This window comes from Aquarana catesbeiana, linkage group LG06 (assembly GCF_042186555.1).
Source record: "Aquarana catesbeiana isolate 2022-GZ linkage group LG06, ASM4218655v1, whole genome shotgun sequence".
Lineage (NCBI taxonomy): Eukaryota > Metazoa > Chordata > Amphibia > Anura > Ranidae > Aquarana > Aquarana catesbeiana.
Window position 1 is genome coordinate 152,147,843 of NC_133329.1, and position 24,703 is coordinate 152,172,545.

General features: G+C 42.5%; 1 protein-coding gene across 1 annotated transcript in view; it reads left to right on the forward strand.

Moving 5' to 3' along the window:
* The window catches only part of DCUN1D3 (defective in cullin neddylation 1 domain containing 3), a 59,617-nt gene extending 38,692 nt beyond the window's left edge, over window positions 1-20,925 (forward strand). The window contains exons 2-3 of the mRNA XM_073591060.1: window positions 4,593-5,123; window positions 13,638-20,925. Coding sequence (XP_073447161.1) covers window positions 4,593-5,123; window positions 13,638-14,121 — 1,015 coding nt within the window. The 3' untranslated portion in view covers window positions 14,122-20,925. The remainder of the gene's footprint in view (window positions 1-4,592; window positions 5,124-13,637) is intronic.
* The last annotated feature ends 3,778 nt before the right edge of the window (window positions 20,926-24,703 follow it).

Below are 24,703 nucleotides of genomic sequence, written 5' to 3' on the forward strand. Positions count from 1 at the left end.
GCCTCTGATTACTGTATAAATGTCACTGGCAGGGAAGGAGTTAACACTAGGGGGCAATCAAGGGTTTAATGTGTTACCTAGGGAGTGATTCAAACAGAGGGGGGAAGGTGGGACTGACTGGGGGAGGAGACTGATCGGTGTTCCTATATACTAGGAACACACGATCTGTCTCCTCTCCCCTGACAGGACGTGGATCTGTGTGTTTGCACACACATATTCTCGCTCCTGCTCTGTCATGAGCGATTGCGGGTGCCCGGCGGACATTGCAGCCGCCGGGCATGCGCATTGGCTCCTCAGTGACGCAGCGCGCGCCCCCTATACCACCGGGAAGCTGAGGACGTCGTATGACGCCCGCCCAGGATGGGAGATCCCATCTGCGGACGTCATATGACTATGGGTGGGATGTGAAGTGGTTAAAAAAAGATAAAGAAATGAGATTTTACAATCACTTTTTAAGCTTAGACAAAAAACCTGGAAGCTGTTTGCTTTCTCTCCAGAGTTACACCAGATTTTGCACACTCCAGTTTTAGGAAATCAAGCCCATTGTGTGTGTAAAGTTTGTTACTACAAGTGCTGTGTCAGCCTAGCAAGTTAGTCAGTACACTGCCAGTAAAGCTCATTGTTTGTGTTCCACCCCAGGTTCTCAGTGTGTCTGCGGGAAAAGTGCGCTACTTTATTTCTGGCCTCTGAACACATTTTGGACCTGTTACCGTGCATTGAACACAAGGGCAGCTGTGATTGTACCATTCTGAGCGTATGATTCATGAGACAAACTATGTTCAGCCGCTAGGAAAATAGAGAACTGCAGACTCTAAGTGGGAAGTGAATTTACACAATTGCTTTGTTTTTCCTGTGAAAGTTTCTAGTCTAGGAAGGGTTGGGAGACGAATGAAAAATTTGATTTGTAAAGAACTTTATCTACATTATTTTGCAGCCTTAGGCTTTCAGCTGATAAACTGGCCTGGCTTTTAGGGTTATATTGTTAGTTTGTGCTGGCTGTGTGCCACTGAACAGAGTCCCCAAGGCAGCCTGGCCACGTAAAGGGAATGTATAGACTTTCCTGTGTGTGTGTGTGTGTGTGTGTGTGTGGTTTTTTTATTTTTTTTCTAATTTGTACCTGTAATGACGGCCCATACACTCTTTGATGAAATGATCGTTTTTTTTTTTCCAATCGCTCTATAATTGGCAACTCATTTTGGTCAATGACACATACTAGAAACTGGATTTCAAATAAAAGTTGTAATATACGATTAGGTTACCAATCACGTTTCTGTTGTCACCAGGGCTTTTTTTTTTTCTTAGAGAATAGGTGCAGGAACTCAACCAGGCCCCACCGCCTAACAGTGAGAGGGTTTTAATGGGGCATTGTTAAATACCATTAGCGTGTTTTGCTCAGCGTTCAGGCTACGTACAGAGTGCAAAGATCAGAAGTGTGCTATATACATAGTGCAAAGATCAAGATTGTGCTATGTACCGAGTGCAAAGATCAGGTGTGCCCTATGGCAGAGTTCATGAGTGTACTGCGTGCAGGGTTCAGGGGTGCACTGCGTACATGGTTCAGGGGTGGGCTGCGTGCCTGCAGGGTTCAGGAGTGCGCTGCTGCCTACAGGGTGCAGGATTCAGGGGTGCGTTGCTGCCTACTAGGTGCAGGGTTCAGGGGTGCTCTGCTGCCTGCAGGGTTCAGGGGTGCGCTGCTGCCTGCAGGGTTCAGGGGGACATTGGGGATAAGTGGGAGGAGAAGGGGGACATTGGGGATAAGTGGGAGGAGAAAGGGGACATTGGGGATAAGTGGGAGGAGAAGGGGAACATTGGGGATAAGTGGGAGGAGAAGGGGGACATTGGGGAGAGGAGTCACTCCTTAATACAGAAGCCAGGCTTTTGTGTTTTATAGGTGAAAGCAGTGAGCTTCTGCCAGCGGCAAAGGTGGCGGAACAGAGTGCCACCAAGTTCTGGCTGAAAAAAAGCCCTGGTTGTCGCCATGCAATCTTATGATCTGTTTGATCAAATTCATGAACAGAGCATCTCATTGCTGCTGATCAATAAAACAGAATCAGCTTTCTACCCTGACCAATGGACTGTTTGACCAGATTTTAGCTCAATTGTTCATAAAGGAAATTATGCCTATTTTATTTGTTTGCCCATTAAATTGTTTTATCAAATTGCACATTGATGGGATAATAAAATCAAAGTTTGTATGGCCACCTTAAGAGATCAACTTGATGTAACTTCAGATATGAATAGCATCTACAAGACAGCACTGTGATTATTTTCAGTATGGAATGCAGAGTTTGGCTGTTCCTCATCCAGTTTTAAGCCTACACAGCTGTTTGTTTCAGTTTAAACAGAAGTAAAGTCCGCTGTATTTTTTTCCCAAGGCCCCCCAGGTGGGTTATGCCATAATGTACTAGTGTACACAGCATATTAGTATATTATGGCATCCTCCCAGCACAGCTCAGGCACCGACTTAGCGGGCCCTCAGTGCTTCCACTTTCACTCGCTCTTCCTTTCCGGGTCTTATAGGCCAGGCCGCGATGTCAGGTTCCTCAGGAACCAGCATGCATTGTATGGCCAGCTTTACCAGCAGGATAAGAGGGTAATAAAACCATATTATCGTGGGACACAAAAAAAACAGACTGCTGTCTTAAGGCTATTGACCGACTGCATCATATGTGTTTTTTATTTTGCCTATAGTTCCACTTTAAGCCTGGTATTCAGATATCAATTCTGGTGTGGCCTGGCATAAACAAACTGCTGTTCAACTGTGCCAAGGTCACAAGGGCCTTGTTAAAATAACTAGCTCTGTTAAATGAAGGTGTGACAGCTGCTTGTTTTCACAGTCATGGTTATGGCTCATTTTATGATTTAAAGCTATACTGATTGCTGCAGTTTTAAAATTATCTATCTGTTCCACAAATCATGCTTGTTTTCCTAATTGGGGACTTCTGTGGGTCAATTATGGCTCTCTAATATCTGACATGTCTGTTTTTTTGGGGGTTTTCTTTTTAAAGGGAACCAGTTGTGTACAGTGGTCTCTTTAGAGCACTTAATGTTCTCAGTCTTTGCACTAGGGTTGCACCGATACCAGTTTTTTAAGACCGAGTACAAGTACCGATACTTTTCCTCAAGTACTTGCAAATACCAATTACTGATACCTATTTTTACATTTTTATTTTTGTTATGTCTGCAGTGACACCCATAGCTCGGGATGGTTTGCACTCATGTCGGAACACACCAGTGCTCATCCCTGACCACCACTGCTGTAAAGGATAGGAGCATTTAGTTCTGCTTTAAGGCTTAAAGGGCAACAGTGGGTGGGTAGGAAGGGGTTAAAAACTCCTACGTGTCACACCTTGGGACCCCAATGCCCTGTCGCAAGCTGTGAGCCTGGTCTCTTGCCACAGGCTGATGACCACGGTCCTCTGTCACACCCATTCACCCTGATTTACTCTACTGGGGACACTTACCAGGTGGTATGAAGAGTGGCCTGCACTCTTCCCTTCCTCACCCCAATCCCGCTGACTCCTTTCACCAGAAAGCTCCCCTCCTGGACTGCAGCGCTCGGCACAGCTCCGGCAGGCTCCTGGTGAAGCAGACAGTCATGGGGTACTGCACATGCTTCTTTACTATCTTCCACAGAAAAATCCAGAGCTCCCGAGTCCACAGGGGCCACTCTGCTTCTTCTCCCACCTGCCGCCCTAGTGAGATTATTTTAGTGAGATTATTTTAGTGAGATTATTTTAGTGAGATTATTTTAAAGTACTCAGAGGTGTATCTTAGAACTGCATGCGGATAGTGGTATTATTTTACAGTACACGTAGGTGTACTACAGAACTGTACACAGAAAAAGTGAGATTGTTTTCTACAACTGCACTCAGTGATATTGCTGTAAAGCGCTCAGAGGTGTATTATAGATCTGCACAGAGATAAAGTGCTATTGCTATACAGTACACAGAGCACATGGATAATATGATTCTGTACAGTGCACAGAGGTGTACAAACAGTCTAGGTTCAGACTAGTACGATGCGGGAACCAGCACGATTACAGTGCCGGTTCCCGCATCGCTTCTCTCCCGCAGGCAGTTCACACTGCCCTCTGCGAACCACTGCAGGTGCCAATACAATGTTAATGGCACCCCCAGAACGATTCACAGATCGCAGTGCGAACTCGTACAGGAGTCGGATTGCATAGGGGAGGACACCCATGCGATCCGATTCCAATGCGGGGAAAAACAAGTCCCTGCACCTTTTTCTGTGCAAATTCAATGCAAGTTCAGCCATACAACTGTATGGCTGAACTTGTATTGCTCAGACATCGCATGTGATCGGCACCTGCGGGGCGGGTGCGAATCACATGCGATGTCTGAGATCGCACTAGTCTGGACCTAGGCTCAAACTGCACATGGATGAAGTGATATCCCTGTACAGTGCACAGAGGTGTCTTACACGGCATCTATAAACATTATTATTTTTCTTATTTCTCTAGTTGAGGCATCCAGAAGAATGGAACAGATTATGATTTCAAATGGTGTGTTCTTGATAGTATAATGTGTATTTTCTTTGGCTAACATTTTACTTCTCTTTTATTTTTTTAGGTTAGACAGCTTCTCAGGATGGTATGTTGACGTGTATCGCACATTGGCCGAGACAGTGTCTGGTACAAGACAGACTGCTCTAAAACTGGACACACTCAACATGGGCCAGTGTGTCACCAAGTGTAAAAATCCATCATCCACACTAGGCAGTAAAAACGGTGAAAGGGACTCTAACAAGTCACATAAGAGAAGCTCAGGACACAAGGAAGAACACACATCTGCTGGTGGTAAGGCCTCAGGGGATATCTTGGTCAATGGAACAAAGAAAGCACAGGATGCCACAGTAGAGTCATGTCCTCCCCAGGCACCAAGTGGTGATGGAAAGAAGAAAGAACCAGGGTTGGGAGCAGAAGTGTCATCCTTGCAAAGGATTGAAGAATTATTTAGGAGATACAAGGATGAGCGGGAAGATGCCATCTTAGAAGAAGGCATGGAACGGTTTTGTAATGATTTGAGTGTGGACCCGACGGAGTTTAGAGTGTTAGTTCTGGCTTGGAAATTCCAGGCTGCAACCATGTGCAAGTTTACTAGGTAAGTGTACTTTAATGCAAGAACATCACAGAATGACAGTCAATTTAAAGCCAGAAACAATAATGTAATACAGTTTACCAGTCCTTAGATGTGGCTGCATTAGTTTTAGTGTTGCATGCTTTTTTCTGTTTGTTTTCACCTGGTGGTCCTGTAAACACACTTTCTGTCCCTGGGTGGCTACTCCCAAGTACTGCACTTTAATACATTGCAATTTACAAGTGATTGTAAACGATCACCTTGTAAAACAACTCCATTTAGTTTAAAATAGAAATGAAAGGCAAAACATTTGTGTGTGTATATGTGTGTGTGTGTGTGTGTGTGTGTGTATATGTATGTATATATATATATATATATATATATATATATATATATATATATATATATATATATGTATATATGTATGTATGTATATATATATATATATATATATATATATATATATATATATATATATATATATATATATATATAGAGCAGCAGTACACTGAGCTTGCCAGTGAATGGCTGTGCAGACTGGGCGTGTCAGGACAAGTCTGATCATTGAAGGAGAGTACACAGAGTTCTCAGCACAGCTAGAGAACTGACCACGATGTGCTCTCATGCCTAGTGTGGTCAGTTTTTAATAGTAATGCAAGGGGACTGGCAGGAACACCAGGGATTTCACATAAAGGAAGCAATACAAAGAGAACAACGGTATAGCAGGCACATATCAGGAATATGAAGTGTTGGGGTATCAAACACTTTAAAGGGTAAGTTTGCCTCCCTCCTGATCACCCTTCTCACTAAATACACCAAATATATAATCAGCGTGCATAGTGTATGGCCATGTTTATACACCTAAAATTACTAGTTGTGCTTCCATTGCCATTAATTGTTAACTTCACACCAAAGACAGAAGCAAACACACATTTTGCCATGTAAAAAAAATGAGGGGCAAAACGCACAGTAAAAAGCACACAACACACAAAACCCCAAAATGTCCTATTAATCACATGTAAGTCAATTATTGTAAGTCAATTGAAATCAACAGGATGCCCCATGTGTTTCACAGGAAAAACGCTATGCTAGATGTGAATGGGGCCTTAAAGTGAAATTGGTGCGATAACACAAGAACAATGAGGCTCCATTCACATCTGTGTGTTTCCTTGCATTTCAGAAGGGTGATCACTGATTGCATTTCATTTAAAAAAACGTGCACCTGGGAATGGGAGGGTGGATGATGCAGGGTGTGTGCTAATGAGGTCAGCTGGTGAACTCCTTCCTGTGTCCTGACCTACAATCTGATCAGGAAGAAAGACATCACTAATGGATACGTCTGGAAACATGGAGGACAAGAAAAGTAAGTGACTGTAGATTTAATGGAAAGCTTTGAGATTTTTGCAAAAAAAGTATATGAATGCTATATTGGTGTATAGGGGGGCTGGAATTTAGGAAAAAAGTGTACAGAGGTGAACTTACCCTTTAACTTGTTGTACTTGGGTTTGGTTATCATTTTTTGTTTCCTCTGATCAACGGAAATTGATTATTTCATGTCAGATTGAAAACGGATAACTGCAAAGTGGTTTAAATTCATTCCAATAAAAAAAGAAAATATTTGACTGCATAAGTATTAACCCCAGTTTAAGTCCATTTTTAGTAGATGCACTTTGGCAGCAAAAGGTTTGCTTCCCCATCCCTGATTTCAGGCAACTCAATGAAAGGACATTGAGAAGCACAAATGTTTTGTCTACAATCGCTGTAAACCCCTTCGACTACAAAGAGGTCATCTCTGATTAACTATTTGTCACATTGAAAAAGAAACTGGTGATTAAACCGGAACTTCACCCAAATGGGCAAATTCCGCTCTCCCTCCTCCTTCATATTTGGCACATCATTTTTTGGGGGACGGGTACCTGTTTTTGACAGGTACCTGTTCCCTCAGTTCCGGACAGATTGCCGCAGCAATCTGAGCCGAAATTCGGCCCCCCTCCTCCCCCTGCAGCCTTTTGGGACATGTCAAAGGTCCCAGAAAGCTGTGCAACCAATCAGCACAGGGTGGCTCACACACATGCAGCGAGCAGCCGACTGTGAAGCTGCAAGCAGTCACAGCCAGCTGCCCAGAGTTAGTATGCCGGTGTCGGGGACCAAAGACTGCTGCAGAAACCAGCCAGGCGAGGACACTGCTGGATCCTGGGACAGTTGAAAGGATATAAAACCAGGAGCTACCGTTATTGTAATTTTTAAACCGAGCACTGAAGAACCGCTTTAAGACATGTCTAGTTAAAGCCTAACTCTAGCCTTGCACAGTTATACAGGCTCCTCTGCTGTATTGAAATTGCTTACTCTGATTTCACCGCGCACTGTAAGCTTCTCTCAGTGCGCTTTAGAAGCTGCAGCAAGTCACCTTATTTCCTGGCTGGCATACAGTGGATGTAAAAAGCCTACACACCCCTTTTAAAATGTCAGGTTTCTGTGATGTAAAAAAGTGAGAAAAAGATAAATCATTTCAGAACTTTTTCCACCTTTTAATGTGACTTATAAACTGTACAACTCAATTGAAAAACAAACTGAAATCTTTTAGGGGGAAAGTAAAACTATAAAAAACTAAAATGTGGTTGCATAAGTGTGCACACCCTCTTATAACTGGGGATGTAGCTGTGTTCAGAATTAAGCAATCACATTCAAACTCATGTTAAATAGGAGACAATACACACCTTCTGTCATTTTAAAGTGTCTCTGATTGACTCCAAATAAAGTTCAGCTGTTCTAGCAGGTCTTTCCTAACATTTTCTTAGTTACATCCTACAGCAAAAGCCATGGTCCACAGAGAGCTTCCAAAGCATCAGAGGGATCTCATTGTTAAAAAGGTATCAGGAGAAGGGTACAAAAGCATTTCCAAGGCATTAGATATACCATGGAACACGGTGAAGACCGCCATGAAGTGGAGAAATTATGGCACAACAGTGACATTACCAAGAACTGGGCGTCCCCCCAAAATTGATAAGAAGAAAACTGGTCAGGGAGGCTGCAAAGAGGCCTACAGCAACATTAAATGAGCTGCAGGAATATCTGGCAAGTACTGACTGTGGTACTTGTGACAACAATCTCCCGTATTCTTCATATGTCTGAGCTATGGGGTAGAGTGGCAAGAAGGAAGCCTTTTCTTACGAAGAAAAACACCCAAGCCCGGCTAAATTTTGCAAAAACACATCTGAAGTCTTCCCAAAAGCATGTGGGAAAATGTGCTCTGGTCTGATAAAACCAAGGTTGAACTTTTTGGCCATAATTCCAAAAGCTATGTTTGGCACATCACCAAAAGAACACCATACCCACAGTGGAGCATGGTGGTGGCAGCATCATGCTTTGGGGCTTTTTTTTCTTCAGCTGGAACAGGGGCCTTAGTCAAGGTAAAGGGAATTATGAACAGTTCCAAATACCAGTCCATATTGGCACAAAACCTTCAGGCTTCTGCTAGAAAGCTGAACATAAAGAGAATCTTCATCTTTCAGCATGACAAAGACCCAAAGCATACATCAAATCAACAAAGGAATGACTTCACCAAAAGAAGATTAAAGTTTTGGAATGGCCCAGACCTGAATCCGATCTGTGGGGTGATTTGAAGAGCGCTGTGCACAGGAGGATGCCCTAGCAATCTGACAGATTTGGAGTGTTTTTGCAAAGAAGAGTGGGCACATATTGCCCAGTCAAGATGTGCCATGCTTATTAGGGTTGTCCCGATACCGATACTAGTATCGGTATCGGCACCGATACCGAGCATTTGCCCAAGTACTTGTACTCGGGCAAATGCTCCCGATGCTTCCCCCGATACCTGGAGGACAGCTGTGATCGGCGCGTGGGGGAGTTACAGGATTCTCCCCCAGCGGCTTTCACCAGCTTTAGTGACATACAGCTGTGATCGCTCACAGCTGACTGTCACTGCATCCTCCTCCGTGCTCCCTCTGTTCCTCTGTGCCTCTCCGCTGTCCCCTGCATTCCTCTATCCTTATCTGTCCCCTCCGTACTCCCCCTCCGTTCCTCTATCCTTATCTGTCCCCCTCCGTACTCCCCCTCCGTTCCTCTCTCCTTATCTCTCCCCCTCCGTTCCTCTATCCTTATCTGTCCCCTGCATTCCTCTCTCATCTGTTCCCTCCGTTCTCCCCCTCAGTTCCTCCGTCCTCCCCCTCCTTCCTTTGTGTATGGATAGAGTCAGCTGACTCTGTCCATTCACATAACTGAAACATTGTAATCTTCTGTGATTACGATGTGTCAGTTTATGAATGGAGAGAAGCCGCTGTCTTCTCTCCATTCATTCTCAGTGCAGCTGACGCTGCAGAGAAAGGGACTGGGGAATCTCTATCCTCTGTCTCTTTCTCTGTTTCAAGGGGGAGATATCAGAGGTCTGTTAAGACCCCTGATATCTCACCAAAGCCCCCCAACAGGGCTGATTTAAAAAAAAAAAAAAAACAATAAATAATAAAAAAATATTATTGTAAAAAATAAAAATTGTAAAAGAAAACAAAAAAAAACCACACACACATACAACGTTCACCCCCCCCCCCCCCCCCCAAAAAAAAATAGCAAAAAAAAAACTGTCACGTGACATTAAAAAAAAAGTATCGGTAATCGGCATCGGCGAGTACTTGAAAAAAAGTATCGGTACTTGTACTCGGTCCTAAAAAAGTGGTATCGGGACAACCCTAATGCTTATAGACTCGTACCCAAAAAGACTTAGTGCTGTAATTAAATCAAAAGGTGCTTCCAACAAAGTATAAGTTTAAGGGTGTGCACACTTATGCAACCATACTATTTTATTTTTTTTATTTTTACTTCCCTCCACCTAAAAGATTTCAGTTTATTGTAGTTATACAATTTATAGGTCACATTGAAGGTGGAAAAAGTTCTGAAATAATTTCTTTGTCTCAGTTTTTTTACATCACAGAAACCTGACATTTTAACAGTGTGTGTAGACTTTTTATATCCATTGTACATCCATAGGTGAGAGGAAAATGTAGCGCATAAATTGTGCAAAAAGTCTTCAGTCAAGAAAACAGCTGAAAAATAAATATCCATGAACAGTGAACACAGCCATGATATCACTTAAAAGTCTCTCAAATGAAGGTAAATACAGTCCCGTGAGGTGGAATATCCCACTGGAAGGTGTATGTAAACGTGTGACAGCCAATGCTCAAACACAGGTAGATCGTCAAATCATCCAAAAACAGTATCCAACAACTGCATGTATCTTGGTGGAAATGGTGTGTAAGAAACTCTTACCAGATACATTGGACTCCCATGTCAGCGACAGGGAATCACTCGAGCGGGTTGCCTCTCAGGGCCTGGAAGCGGACATCACGACTCTGCGAACCTTATGGGTCAAACTCTGCATGGATCTCCCGGGGCCGCCAGGTGGGTCCTCCCAAAGGATGGCCAAGGTGCGAATCAGAGGGATCGGTGCGTCACGCATCAAACTGGAGTGGAGGTTGGTTTTATCTCTCAGATGGTATGTGGAGAAAAAATAAACAGGCTCCACATAGTGTAGATGAACAAGTAGGGATTTTTTATTGCTAAAAAAGCCGGATTACAATAAAAATGTGATCACAGGGTATAAAAACATGAATGGGCAACAAGGAGGATGCTGAAAGCGCCCAACGCGTTTCGATCAATGGATCGTCTACTGGGGCATACAGCATCCCCTCCAAGTTGCCTTATATTTATAAGTAAAAACATTCAAAAAAGCAAATTGTATGAGGTATCTAACAGCCTTCCCCATTGGATGGATGGGGTCACCTGATCGCACCTGCCTGACCAGGTGTAAAACCTCATTTATTTGCACTAATGATGTATAATTAACTTGTTAAGTGTTGTTGAGCAGACCCCACACTGAACAATGCATGAATGGCATAACTTCTCTGGTTAATCAAAATAAATCAAGAAATGAAGAAGGAATGGACTAAGAACGAGACCATCTCATTCAGTACTCCCATTGCTGACACTTCTGTGTCAGCTTAAGGCTGAAGGGGAGTCTGTGCCGCTCAGGGACGGCGTCTATGAGGGCGGGCGGAGCCGGCGGCCAATAGCTGAGAAGATAGGAAGTCTCCGTCAGCACCGCCCGGCCCCCACAAGACGAACATAGGGAAGTGACGTCAGGATGAAAAACACACCCGATGTCCTTCCCCTGTCACATGATGCCATGGGTACATCGGGGGAACCCATGGCATCATGTGACAGGGGAAGGACGTCGGGTGTGTTTTTTTATCCTGACGTCACTTCCCTATGTTCGTCTTGTGGGGGCCGGGCGGTGCTGACGGAGACTTCCTGTCTTCTCAGCTATTGGCCGCCGGCTCCGCCCGCCCTCATAGACGCCGTCCCTGATTGGCACAGACTCCCCTTCAGCCTTAAGCTGACACAGAAGTGTCAGCAATGGGAGTACTGAACAAGATGGTCTCGTTCTTAGTCCATTCCTTCTTCATTTCTTGATTTATTTTGATTAACCAGAGAAGTTATACCATTCATGCATTGTTCAGTGTGGGGTCTGCTCAACAACACTTTACAAGTTAATTATACATCATTAGTGCAAATGAATGAGGTTTTACACCTGGTCAGGCAGGTGCGATCAGGTGACCCCATCCATCCAATGGGGAAGGCTGTTAGATACCTCATACAATTTGCTTTTTTGAATGTTTTTACTTATAAATATAAGGCAACTTGGAGGGGATGCTGTATGCCCCAGTAGACGATCCATTGATCGAAACACGTCGGGCGCTTTCAGCATCCTCCTTGTTGCCCATTCATGTTTTTATACCCTGTGATCACATTTTTATTGTAATCTGGCTTTTTTAGCAATAAAAAATCCCTACTGGCTCATCTACATTATGTGGAGCCTGTTTATTTTTTTTCCACATACCATCTGAGAGATAAAACCAACCTCCACTCCAGTTTGATGCGTGACGCACCGATCCCTCTGATTCGCACCTTGGCCATCCTTTGGGAGGACCCACCTGGCGGCCCCGGGAGATCCATGCAGAGTTTGACCCATAAGGTTCGCAGAGTCGTGATGTCCGCTTCCAGGCCCTGAGAGGCAACCCGCTCGAGTGATTCCCTGTCGCTGACATGGGAGTCCAATGTATCTGGTAAGAGTTTTTTACACACCATTTCCACCGAGATACATGCAGTTGTTGGATACTGTTTTTGGATGATTTGACGATCTACCTGTGTTTGAGCATTGGCTGTCACACGTTTACATACACCTTCCAGTGGGATATTCCACCTCACGGGACTGTATTTACCTTCATTTGAGAGACTTTTAAGTGATATCATGGCTGTGTTCACTGTTCATGAATATTTATTTTTCAGCTGTTTTCTTGACTGAAGACTTTTTGCACAATTTATGCGCTACATTTTCCTCTCACATTATTTTTAGGTTGTTGTCACTTTGTATGTAGCTGCTCCTCACCATATACTTTTAGATTTTAGCGCAGTGTATACTCTTAATTATTTTGGTACATCCATAGGTGTTTTACAGGTGCATTCCTTTGCAGGCAGTCCCATTCATATTAGTTGGGATGCAGAGGCTGCATACACACAGCCATTAATTGCAATCTGACATCCATGCAGGTGCACTACCCTGAATGCGGGTAAGCATGACCTTTGCACAGGCATACGCTCATGTAAACAAGGCCTAACACAAAGCTGAAGTCAGTTGAGCATGCTGTAGAATAATCTCTTTATTCATGGCAACAATGTGTTTTGAGGTATGTTATTGGTCATCAGAGTAGTACAGATAATATACGAAGCTGTACAAAAAACATTCCTAGCTCACTTACCAGCCACTCTGCAACAAACCCAATTGACCCTGTCTAACAGTTCACTTTAAAAACAAGGGGTTTAGTCCCTCACATTTGCAAATGCATGTCTAACCTGCAGAAGCCACGTTGTGGCACCACAGTGTACTGCAGTCCTAAGGCTATAATCTGGGAGTCTCCAAAGTTGGAGCACATATATAATAATGTATAGATTAGGGTAGGCATCCCTGGAGGGAGCCCACCCCTCCCCTCCTTTTAAAGCTACAGGGAAGCACTGGACATCCAGTAATAGTACAATGGCAGCGAAGGTATCCAGTGTGCTCCTGTACCAATTCACCAACTATACAAACAAATTGCAACCACCCCAAACTATAACTAGCCTTTAAAATACCTCCCCAGCATACTTTAGTGTAATGAACGGGAAAAGCATTGTCCTATTCCCCACAGGAACAGTCCTAACTGCTATTCCAGTATAGTAATCTGTATGCAAGAAAATGAGTCATTACTTCCTGGATGACTGTGTATAAATTGGGACTCCTGAATGCAACAGTAGAAATGCCCTCAGCAAAGCTTGCTACCAGGGGTACCTTTCCTAACTGCCTAGTACCTCCCCCTCCACCCTGCTAACCAGTATTTGTCTATCCTTGCCATACACTGTTGGAATTTTCAAAAATAATTTTTTTGTTTTAATGAACTTCTTTCAGATTTGTTTTTTTCTCTTGCTTCCTTGCAGGAAAGAGTTTTTTGAAGGATGCAAGGCAATAAACGCAGACAGCATTGAAGGGATATGCAACAGGTTTTCCAGTCTCTTAAATGAAGCCAAGCAAGAAGATAAATTTAAGGATCTTTATCGCTTCACTTTTCAATTTGGCCTGGACTCAGAAGAAGGGCAGCGGTCACTTCACCGGGAAATAGCCATTGCCCTCTGGAAGTTAGTATTCACCCAGAACAAACCCCTCATTTTGGACCATTGGTTAGACTTCCTAATTGAGAACCCCTCAGGAATCAAGGGAATCTCCCGAGACACATGGAACATGTTCCTAAACTTTACTCAGGTGATTGGACCCGACCTTAGCAACTACAGTGAGGATGAGGCCTGGCCTAGCCTCTTTGACACCTTTGTGGAATGGGAACTAGAAAGAAGGAAAAAGGAAGAGGAAACCAAATGTTTAAGATCTTCAGACACAGAACATCTGAGTATAGATGAACAGACTTAGCGCAGTATGAACATCAGACCCCGTTGACCTTCATTAATATACATTTATGGACCTTCCCTGGAAATTTAATGGAAAATCCATATATTTTGTTCTGTTTTGGTTTCTTAAACTACTTTACACCTATTTCTGCCTTGTATCTGAAAGGGCTCTAAATGCTGGTAACATGTTTCAGGCACTTTCTTACTATTTGGTTATTTTAGTTATTTGTTTGTTCCTTTGTTTTGTTTTGTTTTTTTTTTTAATAGGAATATTTTATCGTACAGTGCCAGAAAGTGTTTCACCTTTATATTTCAGGTTTATCTGGCTCCAATTTAGTTAAATGGGAGCTTGGGTAGGCGGGTGGGGGGCAGGGTTTGTGACCAGTTTATTTAATTAAACCCAATTGACCGTTTCAGGTTGGAAATGGGAAAATTAGCAGAGCATTGCATTGTTGGACGTGGGCAGCCAGGTGGTGAATGTTCTGCTTATTGCAGTGTCCTGTACCAATTATTTTTTTTTTTTTTTTTTTTTTTTTTTGCTAAATATTTTATACTAACCCCTCCAGTGCCAAAGAGGCCTGCAACACATGTTGGTCTGGCACATGCAGGATTGGATCGAACAAAAAAATGCAGTTCTCAATGAGAGTGCTAGGATTGTTTTTCCCTCCCAGATCCTTTGTTGATCAGGACAGTTGTGTACAGTGTGTAGTGGTGTTTACATTGTTGGTGTTTGAGTTGTGACACTCTCTTTAGTGGGGTTGGATCAAGAACACATTTCCTTCAAACCTATATTGGAGCATTAATATATTTGCATTATTTGCAGTCGTAACAGAAAAAGGACATGGTTTTTCTATTAAAGTAAATCTGTCATCGCAATACTTTGAGAATTCTCTGGTGAATAGAGCCTCTACCCCCCCCCCAGCTGTGTAGTACTAGCGGTAGTGAAGTTTCACTTTAGCTGATGTGACTGGTCTGGGATTAGCATGCGGTCCAGCATTCAGAGGAGATTTTTGCAGGCTTCCCAGTCAAGCAAGTATATTTCCAATGGCTTCCTCCTAACAGGTGTGCAGATTTATTGCTTTAAGCCTTGCATGAAAACTGGGGGAAGAACATCATTTGCCAAACCAAGTAAATTAATATTTTTATTTTCTTTTCTAATTAAACTGAGGACCAATTTGACGTGATCATTTTTTCTTTTTTTTCTTTTTTTTTTTCTTTTTTTCCTCTTCCCTCTAGCTTTTAAGTGATTCTAAAGGCAGGCTTTTTTTTTTTTTTTTTAACCTTAAAGGGGTTGTAAACACTCAAGGTTTTTCACCTTTAATGCATTCTATGCATTAAGGTGAAAAACCTTCTGTAGTGCAGCAGCCCCCCAGAGCCCCCCTTTTACTTACCTGAACCCGATCGTTCCAGCAACGGGGACGAGCACAGCTGCTGTCTCAGGTCCTTATTGGATAGATTGATAGCAGCAGGAGCCATTGGCTCCCGCTGCTGTCAATCAAATCCAGTGACGCGGGGCCGAGTTTGTGTCTGTGTCAATGGACGCAGCAGCAGGACTCGGGAGTGTGCCCGAATTATTGCCCCCATGGAAAGCGGCTCTCCGTGTGGACACTCGAGAAGAGAAGGAGCCAGGCGCGCCGCTGAGGGACCCCAGAAGAAGAGGATCGGGGTCACTCTGTGCCAAACCCTTGCACAGAAGAGGAAGTATGACATGTTTGTTTAAAAAAAAAAAAAAAAAAACTGAACCTTTGCAACCCCTTTAAAGTGGATGTAAACTCTCACATATACCCAGTGAAGTGAACAGTCTCAGCTGATACAGAGATGAAACAAATGTCCCTACATACGTTTTACTTGTATATCTGCTGTCTTCAGCTTTCTATATTCTTTTGAAAGTGCACATCCTGTTAGAGATTTTCTCTTCCTGTTCAGCACTGGGAGTAAATGCTTGGCATACAGCCAAGACAGCTGAATGGTGGAAAGGCGCACACACACCCCTCCACATAAGCAGAGACTTGCAGAGCTGTGCTGTGACAAGGCGAGCTCTCTGCTAATCTATTTATGGCAACCTCCCTCAACACAAATTTCAGGACTTAGTGCTTTGGAGAGAGATAAGAAAACACTACAGATATATGTGCTCTAGGTCAAATTTCATGAATCAGGTTTACATCCACATTAATGCATTCTCTGTATTAAGGTAAAAAACCTTCTACATGTAGTTCCCTCCAGCCCCCTCTTGGGTAGCAGGCCAAGTTCCCGCCATCTGCGGCAATAGACTCAAACAGCAAGGCTCGAGAGCAAGCACACACAAGTGTCTCCATAGCAAGTGGCTTGGTATGGAGGCACTTGGTGGGAAGAGAAGCCAGGAGCGCCGGTGGGGGACCCCAGAAGAGGAGGATCAGAGCTGCTCTATGCAAAACCATGGCACAGAGTAGGCAAGTATGACATGTTTGTTATTTTAAAGAAAAAACGTTTAGAATCACTTTAATTCACAAGTCCATGTTTATTTTGTATGAAATGGTTTTGATGCCATGTTTTGGAAAAGCAGAAACGTAAGAATTATGTTGGTGTGAACTTTTTGTGGACCCATGGATGTTCTGTCATAACTCTCAAGTATACTTTCCATAGAAGATGGATCAGAGAGATGATTCTGTGAAGGGGTTTTCCAGGACAACATAACATTTCACTTCTGCTTTTGACTTCACTGTTGTAACATAGAGAGAATTCCTCCCTTCTGCATTTGCCTCACCTCCAGTTCATAAAGCGTGGAAGGCATTATTTCAGATTGTTGTTGCAGTCCTAGTATTGACCAAAATTTAGCATCACTGTCTAACTTTTAAGTTGTAGTCTTGATTTAAGAGCATTATAATACAGCTTTGTTAGGCAGTAGAGCAAATGTGAAGAGGAAAATTGACCTTGTAGATTAGATGGGGTCCCAATCAGAGTTTGACATTCAACAACTAGAAAAAACGTTAACATTTTTCCCCAATTTTTTTTTTTTTTATTTTTAACTTATTGCACTTTGCCCCCATATCCCTTGTATGTTTAATATTTGTTTGCATTTCCTGATGTGGTGTCAGTTAGTCTTGGCTATCAGTTTGGCTGCCATGTAATAATGTCTCGGCAAGCAAATAACTTGTGCATGATGAAATTAACAGATTAATAGTCAGACTGTGCACTCCATAAGTTTTGAAGGGTTCTTTTTGGCATCCTAATCTGTTTCTATTGCAGTTTACTGTATCATGACCCTTGTAATTTTAGAATGGATGTTATTTAATAAGTTGCTGCAGGCCGTAATGATGTCCTATGACAAACAACCAATAAGAATGTGACTGGTTTTAGTTGCTTTTGAAAGTGATCTGCCATTGCGGTCTGTGTGGTGCACACCGTTGCTCTTTGCATTAATATTAAAGAGTAAGCTCAGGTTTGACATAGCAAACATGAATTATTTGCAGTGAAACTTTTATTTCTTTCATTGTTAGCTTCATGCCTGCCGCTGTTCAGTTATCCTATTAGTTTTGTCAGTGCCCATTCAAATATACTTTTGAGGCAGTGGAACTTTAAGCCAAAATGTTTTAGGTTTGGATAAAGAATTCGAACCTACCTTCAGATTTAACTGCATTGTAGCCATTGACAAGAATACCCCTCACTTCCTGTTCCACTGTTGTCCTATTCACAGGGAAAGGAAGTGACGCAAAGTCTCCCCATTTGTTCTATTAAAAACAATAGAAACCAGACAGACAATGTGTTCTTTACTCCACTCTGTTCAAAACTCAAAGCCAATCATAAAAGTTTTGGCTAGAGGTACACTTTAATGCTGGCCATACACTAGTAGGATTTCAGACGAGAATATTTGTACAAACTTTCATACGAAAATTCTTTGTGCATTCAATGAATGGATGAATGTCATTTGAAAATTTCACTTGCTTTTAACATTTTAAACTTTTAAAATGAATGTAATTCCTGAATGAAAACCACGTACGCTGTCCGTAAATTTATTGTTTGAGAAATTGTCCATCCTGCACCTCCAAACCTTCTTGTGACTGTGGTCGAAAACAAACTTTGATTCCCCCCCAATGATTAGAAAATCAAATGTTTTTAAAACTATTTTTTTTTTAAAGAAAATCTATACTTGCATGGCCAGCATAACACTGCAAACACAAGATGTAAAAAAATTGATGGCACCACTAGTAGAAGGAATCAACGGAACGCACTTTAGTTATACAGCTATTGACACCAGCATTACAACACAATCAAGAAATAAACAGATTTTGTTTTCAGCTATGATCACACTAAAAATTAAAAGCCTGTGTACATTAGTTATTGCAGAGCTACACTGAACATGCCTATCGCAGGGACAGCCGAGGATCTGATTTGAGCATAGCTATTTTAATAACGTGTTAAAATATAACTCCACTTTGGTTGTGTTTTAAATGCTTTTTGTAGTGTAAGCCAGTGGGGTGGAGCTTATTACAGGATTCGACTGTTGTCGCTCTGAGGAAAAAGAAAAGACAACAAAATGTCAAAACGTTGTGCATTCCACTAGGAAGTGCTTATCGGAAGTGTCCCTCAAGGAAAAAGGAGTTGTATGTAACAGAATAGATCCTTCATGTTGTATTCTGGTAATATAATTGCAGTTGTAATTTAAAAAAAATAGTAATTGGAACTGGAATACATTTAACATGGGTTAGTTACAGCATTACTACCTATAATTGCCATTAAAGTGTGGATTTTAAGGAGAAGTATAACCTGAATATTCAGCATTGGATTGCTTATAACTAGCTAAATAATATTTGTAACTAAAATTTACAAATTGTATTTGAATTTGAATAGTTATGTCTTCCTCAGTACAACCCTTTGCAGTGAACTGTATTCTTTACTACCTGTTCTGACTTAAAAGGAATCTGCACTGAATTATATTACCTGTATGTGAGAAGACTCTATTAGAAGTTCTAGTCAAAGCCAAGGTGCGTACTAGTTCTAGTGCACTAAAGCATGTGTTCAGATGTACTGTGAGGTTACTGCCATGGACCTATCGTGCAGGTCCTAGTGCCTTTAGAGCAGTGGTTCTCAACCACAGTCCTCAAGTACCCCCCAACGGATCATGTTTTCAGATTTTCCTTTACTTTGCACAGCTGCTTTAAATCAATATCAATGGCATGGTATTGATAAGAGCTATTTTATCTAAGGAAGTTCCCAAAATATGGCCCGTTGGGGGTACTTCAGGACTGAGGTTGAGAACCACTGCCATTGAGGGCCTCTTGCTGCCAGAGGCTTCTCATACAGGTATGTGTCTTCAGGACAAACTTCTTTTAATTCAACTGATGTGGTCCTAGGCCTTTTATGAGTTTTAAAAGGGGGCATTTGGCATATGTTTTAAAGTGCATAGCGTGCCCTTAGACATACTGTAAGGGGTCATAGCTAATATATAAAGCTCTGCGAGTCAGTACACACCAGGGTTTGGAGAGAGATCAGCTTTGCTTTGCACTGTTGAGATGTCAGCAGGACTATTGTCTGCAGTGTCTAGGCTGCATGCAACACTGCAGGGCTGTATACTAATGTTGTTCCCACAGCAAGAGCATGTACAAGCATGGTGGAATGTGTCCTAGAACCATACAGGTGCTGGATGAAGTTCCATGTGCCATGTATGTGTTTACGGGCCCTGAATAAAGCTTAATGTTGCTTGTATTAAGCTATTACATGCATGTGGGAAAGGTTAGCAGGTGGCCCCCTTTGTATTCTATAGTTCTTTGAAAACTGCAGTTTGAAAACCTCATGCTAAGGAGGAACTAAATTACATTAGTGCTTAGTGCAGTCCGTGGGTAAAGCATCTGTCCCTGTTAATCTGTTTTGCCAAAAAGTTTTAATGAATATCGGGATAATGTATGTCGTTGAGAGAAGAGTGTAGATTTATCCATGTGAGCCATTTGCTATTTTAAAATGTATGCAGTTCAGTTGATTTAGAATTCATATTTTCATACTATATTTCACTTTAAGCAACCATTCCAGGCCAAAACATGGTGTGGTTGGTAGAACTGAGCCAAGCGTGTCATGAGTCCAGGTCATACAGCAACTTTCCTCCCTCTCTGCTTTCAAATTCTGTTCCAAAAGATACCAGAAACACAAACACAACACCATTTCTATAGGGAAACAAGAAAGCATTGGCCAAGAATGAGCAATATTTTATTTTTATATAGAGGGGAACATTTAGAACTTTCATTAAATAATTTTTATTGCAGTCGGTGACACCAGAAAAGAAAATTGGGGTGCAAGTGATACTAGAACAAATGGTCATCCTCCTTCCCTCACATGCTGTAATATAAGAAAAATAGTTTTGCTGCTGTCCCTTCTAACCCTTCCTGTCTCTGCAGAAGGGAATATTGGCTGTCTTAAGTTGGGCTTTAAAACATTGCAAGCTGCTAAATGGATGAGGTCTTGATCAGATATTATTTCAATGCTGTAGATAATACTAATACATTGGTCCTGGTGTGCATTTTATCTTGAATTTCCTCCTTCTACTGAGAAAATACATTGACTGCCATTGAACTTTTTTTTTTTTTGGAAAATGCTAGCTGCCCGACGTGTGTTGATGCAAAGACCTCTATACTCTCTGAATCACTAACCCAGAACAGTTTCTGTGGTGTCACTAACTGCATTCTTTTTCTGGGTCAGTGACTCCGAAATCATTAAAGCCAAGGGAAACCAGGTAACTAGAATTTGCAAAGGAGGTTAAGCTATGACTGCCCTTGTATTTCTCAGTACAGCATTATTTTTAAAGCTGAATCCGGGCAAAACAAATATTGTCTAAATAAAAGAGCCATGTCTATTCGTACTTGAATCTCTGTGTCATTTGTATTACTAGATCTGTATAGAATTCCAGCTTAGAACAACTCCTGCACTTTGCTTTTGTTTCCTGTGATAGTTTGGTCACTTCTGCTCTCCCTCCTTGTGCAGGGTGACTGGTTTTGTATCTACCCTCCTCCAGGCAGCCAGGCTCTCTGCACAGGCTATGTGCAACGATTGTCACCACTACTTTTACAAGGTAATATCTGAGTTTACAAAGGCATTTTGGTGCACACGGTGAGTTTATATTATATGTGACTATTGGGAAATATATTTAAAAGCAAGTACTCTTACCTTGAGTTGAAGGCTCATGTCAACATGTGCTGTGTTTTTCCATTTGTTGAAACATCAAATGCAGGTCTGAAAAATCCCATGGATTTAAACGGAACAGTACACATAACTGTTCAGAGGATTCCTTGGACTTGCTTTGCATTGCACTACATTTATGTATGAATTATTTCCTATTGAGGTGTGTTTCCACTATAGACAAAGAAGAAAAATTGGAGCCTTTTCTTGTCAAATTCGTTTTCCATTGGAGCACAGCTGTATCTATTGAAATGAGCCCTTAAGGTTGTGTTTTCCTGTTGAGGCTTCTGCCCTTTAGAATTCATTTGCAAAATCTGAGATTAACTGGAAGCAAGTACCAGGATTAATGTAGGCAAGGACAAGTGACAGATCCGAGGATTGTGTGTACAGTCCAACCATCCTTTAGCTTTTGTAAAAAGTGTTGTTATAGAGGGAAATTTTACAGGAAAAAGAACTCCTCTTATATACTGTGGGGAAAATCATTATTTTTTCCCCATCAGATTTTGTAAGTTTGCCCACTTAGTTTTTATCATAGGTATATTTTATATGCTAGAGACGGGATATCAACCAAAAATCAAAAAAAAAAAACCACACGATACAAATGTTATAAATGGAGTTACAGTTCAGTTAGTAAAATAAGTATTTGATCCCCAAGCAAAACATGACTTAGTACTTGGTGGAGAAACCCTTGTTGGCAAGCACAGAGGTAAGACGTTTCTTGCAGTTAGTGACCCAGGTTTGCACACACCTTGGGAGGGATTTTGGTCCACTTTTCTTTACAGATCTTCTCTAAATCCTTAAGGTTTCATGGGTGTCACTTCGCAATTTGAAGTTTCAGCTCCCTTCATACATTTTCTATAGTATTAAGGTCTGGAGACTGGCTAGGCCACTTAATGACCTTAATGTGCTTCTTCTTGAGCCACTCCTTTGTTGTCTTGGAGGTATGTTTTGGGTCATTGTCATGCTGGAAGACTCATCCATGAGCCATCTTTAGTGTTCTGGCTGAGGGAGGAAGGTTTTCATCCAAGATTTTACAATACACGGCCCCACAATGTGGCAAAGTCTGCCTGTACTTTTGGCAGAGAAAAGGCCCCAAAGCATAATGTTTCCACCTCTGTGCTTGACTGTAGGGATGGTGTTCTTGGGGCCATAGTCAGCATCTTTCTTCCTCCAAACATGGCGAGTTGAGTTAATGCCAAAGAGCTAAATTTTGATCTCATCTGACTACAGCGCTTTCTCCCAATCCTTCTCTGAATCATTTAGATGCATAGTTGCCAACGTTGTAAAAAATTTATAGGGACACCTTTTTTGTTTGTAGGCGGGGTCTTATAATTAGGGGTGGGGCATTTTGTTTTTAGGCATGGTGTAGCGCGGAAAGAAAAATGCGACATGCAGGGAAAATGGGCGTGGTTTAAACTTATTATTGGGCGTGACTCAAAGGGCCTGAGGTTTGAGTCTGAGCTGAACGAGGGAGAGAGGGAGAAAGAAATAGGGAGGGAAGGAGAGAGAAGGAAAGAAAGAGGGATGGAGGGACCACAGGCCCAAATCCTACACCACAATAGCAATATGTGTATTTCAGGAAGTTTAACAATTGGCAGATAAAAATACTCTAAACACCTGGTGTTAGTCGCCTGCCACCATATGCCATCAGGTGTCCGCAGCGAGTCCCTCCTTTCACCAGGCGTTCCCAGCAGAGTCCCTCCTTTCACCAGGCGTTCCCAGCGGAGTCCCTTGGCTCTGCCTCTCCTCGGACACAGTCCGGCAGTAGGCCACGGGGCGGAGGTTTGGCAGCAGCTCCATTTGTATTTGTATTTGCAGGTCTCTTTCCCCGTGTGTTCTGTGGAGAGGGGAGGGGCCACCGATCCGTGCAGCTAACTGGCTTCAGTGTACAAGCGAATTGTCTACTTGTACACTGAATAGAGAAGCCAATTGGCTGCACGGATCAGAGGCCCCTCCCCTCTCCACTGAACACATGGGGAAAGAGACCTCACGGCGGCCATATTTTTGTAGCTAGACGCTGCTATTGATGCCAAAAAAAAGTCCAGATTTCCAAGACAAAAACAAAATCCCGGGATTTTCAGCGGGACGAGGGTCCAATTATCGGGGTTGTCCCAAGAAAATTGGGACTGTTGGCAAGTATATAGATGTTCATTGGCAAACTTCAGATGGGCCTGTACATGTACCTTCATGAGGGTGGGGGACCTTGCAGACACTGCTGTATTTCAACTGCCTTGAGATCATTCACAAGCTCCTCCTGTGTAGTTCTGGACTGATCCCTCACTTTTCTCATGATCATCCTTACCCCATGAGGGGAAACCATGCATGGAGCTCCAGACCGAGGGCTATTGATGGTAATTAGGGATGAGTCCGATGTTCGCCAAATTTAGAACATTATGGGGCGTTTGCAGGAAATTTGAGCGCGGTGGAATGCCCCATAATGCACTGCGAGTTTGCTTTGGCCAATCACAGCGCGCTCTGCTAGGAGAGCTATAATTGGCCAAAGGCAGGGTGCCTTTGGCCAATAATAACTCAGGGGGCCACACCCCACACTATATAAGGCTGCTGCTTACACGGCAGCCATATATAGTGTAATGAATGAAATGAGATTAGGCAGCTTAGTGGCATGCAGGCATATAATCACGCTGCATTTAGTGTAGATTAGATATTCCGTGTAGAATCTATATTCAGTCAGTACAGGCAGTGTACATCACTGTACAGTACAGTGTATATCTCTATTGCAGCCTAGTATACACTCTGCATTTGGTGTAGATTAGATATTCAGTGTAGAATCTCTATTCAGGCATTATAGTATATATAATATACGACACCAGGGAACCCTGCGCCAAAATGTAAAAAAAAAAATGCTTGGTATGGATTTTAAGGGGAACCCTGCGCCAAAATTTTTTTTAAAAATGGTGTGGGGTTCCCCCCCAAAAAAATTCATACCAAACCCTTCAGGTCTGGTATGGATTTTAAGGGGAACCCCGCGCCAAAATAAAAAAACGGTGTGCCCCCCCCCCCCCAAATCCATACCAGACCCTTATCCAAGCACGCAACGCCGAAGGAAAGGGGGGAAAGGACGAGAGGGTGCCCCCCTCCTGAACCGTACCAGGCCATATGCCCTCAACATGGGAAGGGTGCTTTGGGGCCCCCCCTGACACCCCGCAACAAGGATCGCTGCGATGCGCTCCTTGTGATCCTGCCGCACATCATATGACGTCCGGTCAGGATATCGAAACCTTGCCGCCGTCATCTTGCTATATGGCGGGCGGCAAGTGGTTAAAAAAAATTTGGGGATATTTATTATAGCAAAAAGTACAAAATATTTGTTTTTGTTTTTTTCAAAATTGTCGCTCTTTTTTGTTTATAGCGCAAAAAATAAAAACCACAGAGATGATCAAATACCACCAAAAGAAAGCTCTATTTGTGAGGAAAAAAAGGACGTCAATTTTGTTTGGGTA